At 33.2% G+C, this 12620-nt stretch overlaps 1 protein-coding gene across 1 annotated transcript in view; it reads right to left on the reverse strand.

The window, feature by feature from the left end:
- LOC115214376 (calcium-independent phospholipase A2-gamma) overlaps positions 1–12620 on the reverse strand; it is a 34352-nt gene that overhangs the window by 8967 nt on the left and 12765 nt on the right. The window contains exons 2-3 of the mRNA XM_036503077.1: positions 7451–8237; positions 1235–1386 (exon numbers count right to left, since the gene is read on the reverse strand). Coding sequence (XP_036358970.1) covers positions 1235–1386; positions 7451–8218 — 920 coding nt within the window. The 5' untranslated portion in view covers positions 8219–8237. The remainder of the gene's footprint in view (positions 1–1234; positions 1387–7450; positions 8238–12620) is intronic.

The raw sequence follows: 12620 nt of genomic DNA on the forward strand, positions 1-12620 counted from the left end.
AAAGAATCACAGGAAGAATTTTTCAAGTTAAGCTAACTGGTAGGAGACAAAAGAATAGAGGAAGAATGAGTTGGTTGAATAATATCCATAGTCATGCCTGCTTCTATAAAAAACACTGAAGGCATCATGATTTATTTCCAGAGATTGATTCAATTACAATTAGATTATGTTAAACACATTAACACACAACCTATTTCCGTACTCACTGAAGGCATATCCCCAATGGAAGGAACGGCTGTTTTCACAAATCACATAGTTGGTAAAGAAATTATGGCTGATTCAAACAGTTTTGAAATTTCTGGGTTTGTATCAGTAATTACAATAAATCCCATTACTTCATTTTCTATTTTTCAAACTAGCATATCTTCAGTCTTTTACTTATTTCAATCATTAAACTGTGGCCATGCTGGGGCACAACCCCAAAGGGTTTAAGAGAACAAATTGATTCCAGTACTTTTTTTTTCTAAGCCTGGCACTTATTCTATCAGTCTCTTTTAGCCAAACTGCTAAGTTGTGGAGATGTAAACAAACCAACACTGGCTGTCAAGAAGTGGTGGGAAACAAATAACAACAAGGACATGAACACATACACACACACATATATGTACACACACAACAGGCTTCTTTCAGTTTCTTCATACCAAACCTACACACAAGGCTTTATTTGGGCCCGGAGCTATAGTGAAAAAACACTTGCCCAAAGTGCCAGGCAGTGGACCTGAATCTAGAACCATGTGGTTGAGAGGCAAACATCTTACCACATGGTCACACTTGCATCTCCCCCACCACCACCATGAAACCTCAAACGTTTTTTTAAAACTTTTCACAAGATGAGACTTTTGATTTAATTCATTCAATTCCTTGAACATAGACAAACTCTCCTTCATTCCACCCACCACTTAGATGCAGAGCAATGACAAAATATCCTTGTACTTTCTCATGAAACATCTTTCATGTTTCTTATGTGAAGGCACATGGCTCAGTGGTTAGAATGTCAGGCTCACAATCATGAGGTAGTGTGCTCAAGTTGCTAACAGAGACTTTCTCTACACATCATATTGCATTGTTTCATCTTATTATTTCCATTAGTTGCATTGCATGAACACTTTTCCTATTCATGTAACAAATAAATTATGTTCCGACACATAAGAAAAAAACAACCTGTTACAATTGCAAAATGATAAGAAAGAACTGGGAAACTAAAGACAATAAAAATAATGAATTAAAAGCTTACCTCGTTCCACCACCATCTATTGACAATATTCTGATACCTCTTCCTTTAGGAGGAGAAACATAGCCTACAAGACTCAGAGCTTCATAAGCACGTGACCTAACACTTGGTACCTCAGACTGTGACAACCGTAATAATACTTGCACAGCACCAGCCTATAAAACAAATATCATCATCATTATTGTTGTTATCATCACTGTCATTATCGTCATGATAAATGTTATTGTTTCAATGTTTCCAAATATAAATTTTCACTATGTTATCAAGTGCACATCTGTTTCGCAAGTGTATACAGTATTGTTTTACAAGGTGTTTGGTTTACACTTCTTTAACTGTATCATGATGCTTGTTTTTTTGCTATTACTAACAATAAAACAATATTATAAAGGCTCAGTCAGACCTCCAACACAAGCACACATATGATCTGCAGGTAGCTAAGTCAAACACCTGAGTTTAACTTACAGATCCAACGCTTCAAATATTCCATGTTTTCACCTGGACCTGTTTTGTTAATTGTTTCAACTTTATTTTTAATGTTGCTTTTGTTTGTTGTGATTATTGTGACAGCTTTTGCTGTGTTGAGAGGTGATTCTGTACAATATGGTGTTATATAAGATGTGTTAGAGTATCAAAAGAAGGTTACGTAACTGTCTAGGTTGTGCTACGATATTAAAAGCGTCTTTTACAGAATATATACTGTACATAATAAAGCTTTTTATTTTGTGAATAGAGGATTCTATGTAAAGATATGAAGTCTACTAAAGCAGCTATATTAATGTTCATGTTTGTTTTTTAATATCTATACCATGATTATTAATTTTATTCTCATTCATTTTTTGACAATATTTTCAAATTATTAATATTATTAATATTATTATTATTATTCATATTGTCTTTCTTAATGTAAACCCTTTGTGATCAATAAAGAAATCATTATTATTATTATTATTATTATCATTAAGGTGGCGAGCTGGTAGACTCATTAGCACGATGGGTAAGATCCTTAAAGGTATTTCATCTTCATTTTATTTGTATGATCTTGTGCTAATGTAAAAAATTAGTGTGAGATTATGTTTAGTTATGTCACTTTGCTACATCTGGGCGGCAGTTGAAATGTATTAGCACCATTACAATATGGAAAGAAGGTAAGTATCAATTTTGGAAATGGTTAAGTAAATGGTAATACCTTAGTAAGACTTCTAGAATGACAGTAGTCACTCTGCTCTGTCAAACAAGAGTGAAAGAAATATTTACACACACATAAAGACAATAACATCCTAAATAATAAATTCAATGAAAGTGGTAAGAGCTACAATAAAAGTAAAGTTAATGTAAATAACAAGACAATAGTAAGTACTCTCATTAAAAGTAACAACAACAACAACAATAGTAGTAGTAGTATGGCTAATAAAAAACTGCAGTCCTTATTACAATAGAGCTAAGTGTGTGTGTGTGAAAGAGAGAGAGAGACAGACAGACAGAGAGAGAGAGACAGAGACAGACAGACAGAGAGTGAGAGGCTTACAATCATATTGATGTCACTTTAGCTTGTATTCTAACTGGCCATTTACACTTTAGCTTCCTGTCTAACCCAAAATCCTAACCCTTAACCTAATGCAGATTAGGTCATTTCACAGCATAGACTACAGATACACAATAGCAGACTAAAGTAGCACAAATATATATATATATATATATATATATATATATATATATATATATATATATATATATATAACCAAAACTCTAAACTCAAGAGTAATTGGTTAATTCCCTTCACCCTGCCAGTACTTTCTTCTACCATCTCTCACACCAGCCACCTCTTTTCCTAAGTAACTCATACCCCATGCTACCTCCCAGTCTTCCTCCTTCTCAAACCACATTTTTCATAAGTTCCATTCATTCCATGCACTTTCTCATCCACTTGTTGTTTCCACCTTTTAGCTTTGCTTTTACTCATTTCAGTCATTTGACTCCGGCCATACTGGGGCACCACCTTGAAGGGTTGTAGTCAAACAAATCAACCCCAGAATATATTTATTTAAGCCTAATACTTATTCTATTGATCTCTTTTGCTGAACTGTCAAGTTACGTAAACACACCAACATAGTTTTCAAGTGGGTGGTGGGGACTAACACCAAGACAGACAGATACACACACACACACATATATATAGGTGCAGGAATGGCTGTATGGTAAGAAGCTTGCTTCCCAACCACATGGTTCTGAGCTCAGCCCCACTGCATGGCACCATGGGCAAGTGTCTTCTACTATAACCTCAAGCCAACCAAAGCCTTGTGAGTGGATTTGGCAGATGGAAACTGAAAGAATCCCATTGTGTGTGTCTTTCTTGTTCCCCCTTATCACTGCTTGACAACTGGTGCTGGTATGTTTATGTCCCCATAGCTTAGCGGTTCGATAAAAGAGACCAATAGAATAAGTACTAGGCTTTAAAAAATAAGTCCTGGGGTTGATTTGTTCATCTAAAAAATCTCTTCAAGGCAGTGCTCCAGTATGGCCACAGTCAAATGACTGAAACAAGTAAAAGAATATATATATATATATATATATATATATATATATATATATACACACACACATACACACGATGAGCTTCTTCCAGTTACTGTCTACCAAATCCATTCATGAGGCTTGGGTTGGGGTGATGCAATAAAAGACACTTGCCCAAGATGCCACACACTGGGATTGAACCTGGAACCATGTGGTTGGGAAGCAAGCTTCTTACCACAAAGCCACACCTGCACCTATTCATTTTCTTTTTTTCTTCTTTTTTTTTCACTACCACTGGACATTAACTATTACTACTCTGTTAACATGTCTGAGTCTGAAAGTTTTTACTTATTACTCTTTGTCATAACCAAACTTGCCTAATTTCAAAGTGGTTTGAACTGACTGACATTACCTATTTCTCCAATGTCTTTAATCTTTATTATAATGGAGCTAAATTGACTCAGGACTGACCTGAAGCTAAATAGGAACAAAAGATACAATCACACACATTCGTGTACACACACACACACACACAGCTATACACACACACATGCACACAGCTACACCTCCCCGTACACAGTTATATTCCCTCACACACTGCTACATCTCCACAGACACACACATACACACATGCACATACACATGCAGCTACACACATGCAGATACACAGACACTTTCTTACAGATACAAGAGACAAACACAGCTACACAATACAACCACTTGATCAGTTAGAAATAGTAACCAAATCTTAAGGAAAGGAGAATACATTGGATATTATCATCCTAGCTATATTGTGCCTGAAAAAAGAAAAGAGAAAAAGATGTAATGACTATGGCAGGAATGACACCTTAGATCAAATGTCTTCAGCTGCAATCAGGATTGGAATGGATCTAAACAACACAGAGTTACACAGAAACAGAACCTAAAAGAACTTAAACATACAAACTCATATAAGTAATTTAATATTTGTAATATTTAAAGTAACTACTTTGGTTTGGGAAAATCAGTAATCAAGAAAGGTTTTGGAACCAAAGGCTCCAGAAAATCGATGTTGCACTTGTACTGAATGTACTGACAATAACAATATTAACATCAACAATATCGAAGTCAAAGACTCTTTGGCAAGGGCAGAATATAACTGAGCACATAATATAACTAATAACAGTACAAGACAAATGTATGAAGCACAATTTATGGTAAGCAGCAAGGAATGGTAAAAGGAATGTGCACAAAAAGTACATTTGTTATTTCAACAGTCTGTAATGAATTCCTCTTCATAGCACAGTATATGGAGAGCAGGTGTCTCAAAGCAACAGTTCACAAAAATTCTATGCTAATTGAAACTAAGTATTCATTATCATTTTAATGTCCATTTTTCCATGTTTGCTTGAAGTTTACTGATGCAGATTTTCAACAGCTACATCCCTTCCCATCACCCACCCATAAATGTTTCTAAGCAAGTTATTATTTCCTCATGGTGAGACATATTCTTGCAAGATACTGGAAATGAATGACACTGTTTGTATGACAGTGATAATCATTTTAGAACTATCATACAAATGTCAAGACAAGGATATAGAAGCACACACACGTACATATATTCATATACACACACAATGGACTTCTTTCAGTTTCTGTCAACCAAATCCACTCACAAGGCTTTGGTCAGCCTGGAGCAATAATAGAAAACACTTGCCCAAGGAGCCATGCAGTGGGACTGAATCTGAAACCATGTGGTTACGAAGCAAACTTCTTGCCACACAGCCATAAATATGATGATGTTTTTAAAAAATAATATTAAATGCTAAAAACTATTATATTTTCAATGAAATATTTAAATATTACAACAAAATATAGATTCAAACAATTATTTTGTTGCATAAATACTATGAAACAAAACCACAACAAAACTAATTCATATCTAGAGAATTTAGAAAAATTTATCATGCTTTATTTGTAGCAGAGATAGTTTTTAATTTTACCTTTAAAGTACAAGCATGGTTGTGTAGTTAAGAAACTTGCTTCCAACCATGTAGTTTTAGGTTCATCTCCACTACACAGCATCTTAGACAAGTGTCTACTACTATAGCCTTAGCATGTTCAGAGCCTTGTAAGTGGATTTGGCAGACAGAAACTCAAAGAAACTTGTCATATATACGCATACATGCATGCATGGGTGTGTGTGCATGTATGTCCTTATCTTGACATCATGTGATGGTTCTAAACAAGCATCTCTGTCATGCAAGCAATATCATTCATTTCCTGTTTTCCATGGAGAAAATTTGACCATGGGGAAATAATGACTTGCTCTGAAACTAGTGAGAGTTGTCAACAGGAAGAGCATCCACCTGTAGAAAATCCACCTCAACTAATTCTATCTGATCCATGCCAGCATGGAAAAGTGGATGTTAAACAATGATAATGATCATCACCATCACCAATGATGATGATGAGTGTGTTTGTGGAAAATCTGGCAACATTCTATTTGAAAACTATCAATCAAATAAACTCTAATAAACCAGTTTATGAGTTTCTATGATGTCACCCAAAATGCTCAAGGTAACTACCAATAAATTCCGTTTTAGCTTTCAGATTATTCTGTCAGTTGTAATCCATATTCATTCACATTGTCTTGAACTATATTGTAGATTGAATATTTTGATATGATTGATTATTTTTAAATATGACATTGTAGGATAAGTGTAAAGGTCTGGAACTGGCCAGTTTGAACATAAAACAGATAGACTATTTTGGCTAGATATGGCTAGTTTAACCCCTTCATACTTAAACTAGCCATAACCAGCTCAAATATTCTGATACTATGTGAAAACTGGCCAGATCTGTCCTCTTACACCAACCCTATAATGTCATTGTAAAAATAAACAACCACATCATTAAAATCTCAAAGCTATGAGATAATGCATGATTAATTCAAAACACTGAATAAATAAGCATTAAATTTGACAGAGTAATCTAGATGCTAAAGAGTTAAATAATTTTTTTTTTTTAATTATATATCCAAAAGTAAAAGATTGGATGGTTGTAGCTAGTCAGCTGATAGTTTTAACTTGTCCATAGGTTCATGCTACACTTACAGACACGTTTCATATCCACATATAATACTGCATTAAAAAGTTAGTCCTAAGAGTCAAATCATCAATCTCTGGGCCATTAAGTTAGCTCAAGTAAACTTATACAATAATCACTACAAACATTGATCCATGATTATTTAATTTGCATAACAAATAATTAAAATAGATTTTGTCAGAAATTAGTTAGCAACTAATTTTTTTTTTCTAATCAATTAAAAAAAAAACTTTTAGTAAATATTTTTGGGTGAAAATTAATGTTTCTTAAACTGTCTTGATGCACCAAGTTATCAAAAAGGAAACATAGATCCAAATGCCAGCTAATTCTCTCCTTTTATTCTTTTTCACATTCCTGTCTAATTTTACCTAAACTTATAAAAATATATTCTTTCATCAGCATTAACATTTTTATTTCATTTTAAGTTAAAAAAAAACACAATATTTGATGGCTAATAAGTTGCTGGAGTTTATAAAATGTATTTCAGTTTTGATAGGCCCTCTTTTGCACTACCACTTGCCAAAATCCCAACTCTGACCTTAAATTTATAAAAGATGGATAATTTTCTGATATAAGATGTGCACCTTATTGGCCATCAAAAACACAGTAATTTAAATTTACCTTATTTACAATAGACCGAGACGCAGGATATATCATGAGGTGTTTGTTTAAATCATCTATCCGAGTTATTTTAGATGAAATTGACTGAGCTAATTTCAGATTGTTGACTAAAGCACGAGACCTATTTTCAACAGCTGTCCGTGAAATAAAATCTTTCCGTATCACAGGCTTTTTTTTCACATCTGTTTTCTCTTCATCTAAATCTTTCTTCACAGTCACCCAGGATACCAATTTATTGAGGTTTGGTTCATTTTTGTTTAAAACCACTGAAGCTGTGTTGATAGATTTTGCAGAAACTTGACTACGAACATCTTTCTTGGACTCATAAAAAGAAGCTACACTTTCATGAGTCTCCTTCATCATCTCTTCAAAAGTAGACAAATCTTTAGTTTTCTGAATGCTTGTATATGAATTTTTGGAAGGTGGGTGCTTAGTATCCTTAGCATGTTTCAAGTTTTCCAAGTAAGCTTCAACAAATTTATAATAATTTTTTATCATCTGATTAATGTCAGTTTCACGCAGAGTAGCTACATTACCTATATTATTCGTCCTTTTTACTAAATTTTTCAGTTGATCTTTTACAGAATATAAAAAGTCACGTTTCTTTTTTGAGGTCACATCTTTTGTGACTGTTCTAAAATGAATTGTTGTACATTTTTGATCAGGCTCTATACGAATAGTAGATGCAGGCCAACTTTTTGGCATGTAGAAAATAAACTGTTTTTGTTTCAGAACAATACTATTTGGAACACTTCGGATACTAGACATTTTTTCTTCATTCCAATATCTGAAAAAAAAAGGAAAAGAGTTTCCATAAAATAAGCATTCTTTTTATGAATATCAACTTAGAAAATACAATTATTCTAAGGTAATCTTTGAATATATAATGTATTTCTACAAAAATTAAATCTGAATGCATATAAAAGAAATACTAGAATATACATTACATATGTTATTTGTTCATCTATATGTTCATTTTATATTTTTTTTCTTTGTTAGTATGGATTAGGCAAATACATATATTGAAGTATTACACATATTACATATACATACATTATCATAAGACAATACACTTGCATGACAGCCAACAACCTTAAGTGAAGGTATATATAGCACATGCACTCCTTCAGGTACAGAGATAGAAAAATTCCACGTCATCTGAAGAATCTGTGACCATAGAAATAATTTCCGCAGCATTAAATGGAGTATTCTTGATAGGTCCCTTCCTCATTCACCATGAACTTGCAATTGCCAACTCAGTCTCCAAGAGAAACTACACATACTTCACCAACCCACAGTATCCATTAATGGGAAGAACAAACTACCTAATTGTTGCCACGAATCCCGGCTGCTGATTGAGACTACAGTCTACCTATGCTGGTCACACAACCTCAGTTGTAACCCAATACCATCAAAAGAGTTATTCCTACATAAAGACTACTAATTCTAAGTTCAGTGGTGCATCTAACAATAACTTCCATTAATACTGGGTACATTCAGTGCCATTACCGTATCTTGAATACTGTACAGATTACTACTACTACTACACACATGTACTATCATTTACACTTCTTTAATTTATGTACTATATTTTATACATCTTTAATTCAAATGTCAGTCAATTTTCCAACATTTTTGGTATTAGAAGAGAAATGCATAATAAAACCAAAAATTGATTTATTAAATTGTTTTTATAAGTATAAATTTTAATCTGATAAAGTAATGAAAAAAACTAAAAACAATAGCCAAGGAGACAGTAAAATTACTTAAAATGTACCAATTATCAACAAAATTTAAAAGGAAGCTATTTAGTAATACAAGTTGTGAGCTAGGATACTGTGAAGAAGGTAGTAGGCGGATACATTATTAAACTAGTATACTAGCTCAAAGAGCTTGAGTTCAAATCCCCCTTAAGTATTCTGTTGCATGTCTGAGGAGTACTCTTCTTTGTGCCTTAGTCCAAAAGCTGTTTGAAATAGATGTTCATTTACCTGAGAATGTAACCATTAATACTCATGTATTTAATAGGGTTTCAAGATAAGTTGTTCCCAAACTTACTGTAGTTACAAGTTATCTATATATATAAAAGAGAGTTTGTATGTGTGTGTGTATATGTTCCTTATGCATTAGAAACTGAGTAGGCGATTTTGACAGATGAGGTATGAAAAGATTCAGTAATCTTTCAGCTACCACATAAACTTTATTTTCATTTACATATTTTCTTTGTCATCTCAACAATCAGCTATAGTTACTTGAAATACACTGCTCTACAATGACCAGGTTTCATTAGAAAGTGAAAATGGTTTCACACTTTCAATTTGAACAAAAATTACCAAGTGTTGTATTACAAGAGTGATGATGTGTGAATGATGAAAGTAATGTTTTTCTGAATTAGTTACATCTGTACGATAATAGAGAAAGCTACTTATCATCTATCTATCTATATATATTTTAAGAAAGTTAGAGGTTGTGAATCCAACTAACTAAGGGATAATATCTATCCAATATACTGCTGGTAGAATACACAAGTGTTTTTTATTGCATTGAAATTATATTACTGAGTGTATAAAATGGGTGAGAGTTATTTTACCATTAATTTATAGAGTAATAAGAAAATGGAGGGGATCAATGGGTGGTTCATCAACTTTTAGACATTATATTATGTCAATTTATTTATCTAGTTACTAAAATGACTATGAATAATATAATGCATCACATAATAATTGATTCTTGTGTATACTTATACTTATACATGCAAATATGTATGTACATTTAAGTGTGTATATGTATAAGTATGTAAATGTGTGTGTATTTATAATTATAACTTAACCTTATGTACTTTCTAAAATCTCTGACGAAGCCTAGAGAAACACCCAAGTACCTCAATTTCATCTACTAATTACTTCAGTCTACTGGAGGGATAAAGCTAGAATGAGGCATTTTTGCCTCTTGGCTGAAACAGCTGTAAGATATTTTCCCAATTTCTATTCCTGTATGTTATATATTTTGATAATTACTGGTATCTTTATATAGTTTATATGTAAAGCATAATATGTTATACATGTATGTATATTATTGTAATTGTCATTTTAGTAAATAAATAAACTGACATAATGTCTAAAAGTTGATGAACCACCTATTGATTCCCTCCATTTTCTAATTGTTCTCTCTCTCTCTCTCTCTCTCTCTCTCTATATATATATATATATATATATATATATATATATATATATGTGTGTGTGTGTATCTGTGCTGGTGGCATGTGTAAAAGGATTCAAGCGAGGTTCATTGCCAGTACCGCTTGACTGGCCCCCGTGCTGGTGGTACATAAAAAGCACCCACTACACTCTCGGAATGATTGGCATTAGGAAGGGCATCCAGCTGTAGAAACTCTGCCAAATCAAGATTGGAGCCTGGTGCAACCATCTGGTTCGCCAGCCTTCTGTCAAAATCGTCCAACCCATGCTAGCATGGAAAGTGAACGTTACACGATGATGATGATGATATATATATATAAAGGCTACCAACTAAACTAAGTTTTTGTTATAACAACTCTTTTTTACTACTAAAATAACCTCAGAAACAAGGTCGGGTTACAAAATTTTGAGGTCATTTTCAAGCCCTATTTTGATTTGCTTCTAATGTTTCACTTTCGTCCAATGCTTTACACATGCATAGAATTCTACTTGGGTAAACATGAAAAATAAATATTGTATCAAAATAAGCCATAACCAAAAAAATTTCATTAAAAGACATCCATTTCTCTATATGTTATGAGGAAATAGTCATTCACTCTCTCTCTCACACATGCACACATACATACAAAAAAGATGTATGCATATGTATTTATGTACATGTATATGAAAGATAAAGTGTGTGTGTGAGAGAGAGAGAGAGAGAGAGTGCCACTTACACATACATGCACGAAAATACATACATAACACACTCTTTCACTCACATCCATTTCATATACACGTACATACATCTTTCACTATGTGCTCTCACTTTCTCCTCTCTTCAAAGCATAAAGAAATAAAAATTTCCTACAGAACTTAACAAACAATCATATAATCCCATATGATCAAGTTGACAACTTTGCTGCTTCAAACGAAATGCTATAAAATAACTTCCTTTGGCACACACACACATTCTAGGTAAAACTTGTGTACGAATTATGTTATTTTTTTGCTGTGTATTTGCACAAAATTACAGCTCAAATCCAATTGAAATTACCTTTTTCTATTCTGTAGTTTGATTTTGTGATGAGCGTATTTAAAACCCTGACTCTTCAATATAAACTTAAAAGGAAGTTTTCCCAAAAATCCTGTCTTTTACCTGTTATTTCTAGCATGTCTGAGGTGACATTTGTGCACCCCGCTTATTTTTTTCTCTAAATTTCTTCCGATTCCTATGTTTTCGATACAGGAGATTAGGATTCTTCTTTCTCACTTTTTTCCAAATTTCTTGGTAATCCACAGAGGAAAAACAGAGAGTACAAATATTTAAGAATTTTCTTCTTCCTTTTTTCTTAAAGAAACACTAAAATCTCCTTCCCAAACATCCATCCATCACCTCACCACTTTCAAAAAGCTACAAACTCCCAATGTTTCACTTTTAGCTTTTTGGAAAGTGGGAAAGTTTCTTCAGAAATAATGTTTACCTGTCGTTTCTAGCATGTCGGGTTTTCTGGTGGTGGTCTGGTATTTTTTATGTCTGCTATTTCAGTACAATTTTACGCATGCACAAAATATCAGAAGAAAGTGAAACATTAGGAGGTTTTTAGCTTTTTGAAAGTAGTTAGGTGATGGGTGGGCAAGGTGAGGGAAGGGATACTGAATGTTTCTTTAAGAAAAATTAAACTTTAAAAAAAATATATATATTTCCCAGATTCGTGATCTCTTTATTTTTCTAGTGGATAAAAAAAAACTTCGTAAAAAATTACAAATTAAGAAATTGCAGTGGGGACGGGGGAAAATTAAAATTTTGAAAATGTGATTTCTGGGTAAACTCATATTAACCCCCTTTAATACAATGAAACAATACATGGTTTGAGATCCTTCTGCAGAACAGAAGGCACTTTCATGCAAACCCATGCAAACTGTACCTTCCCACTTCACTTTTAAACCAACAATAACTTCCATTACGCCAGTAATCCAGTTCACTATATATC

Source organism: Octopus sinensis, linkage group LG1 (genome assembly GCF_006345805.1).
Source record: "Octopus sinensis linkage group LG1, ASM634580v1, whole genome shotgun sequence".
NCBI lineage: Eukaryota > Metazoa > Mollusca > Cephalopoda > Octopoda > Octopodidae > Octopus > Octopus sinensis.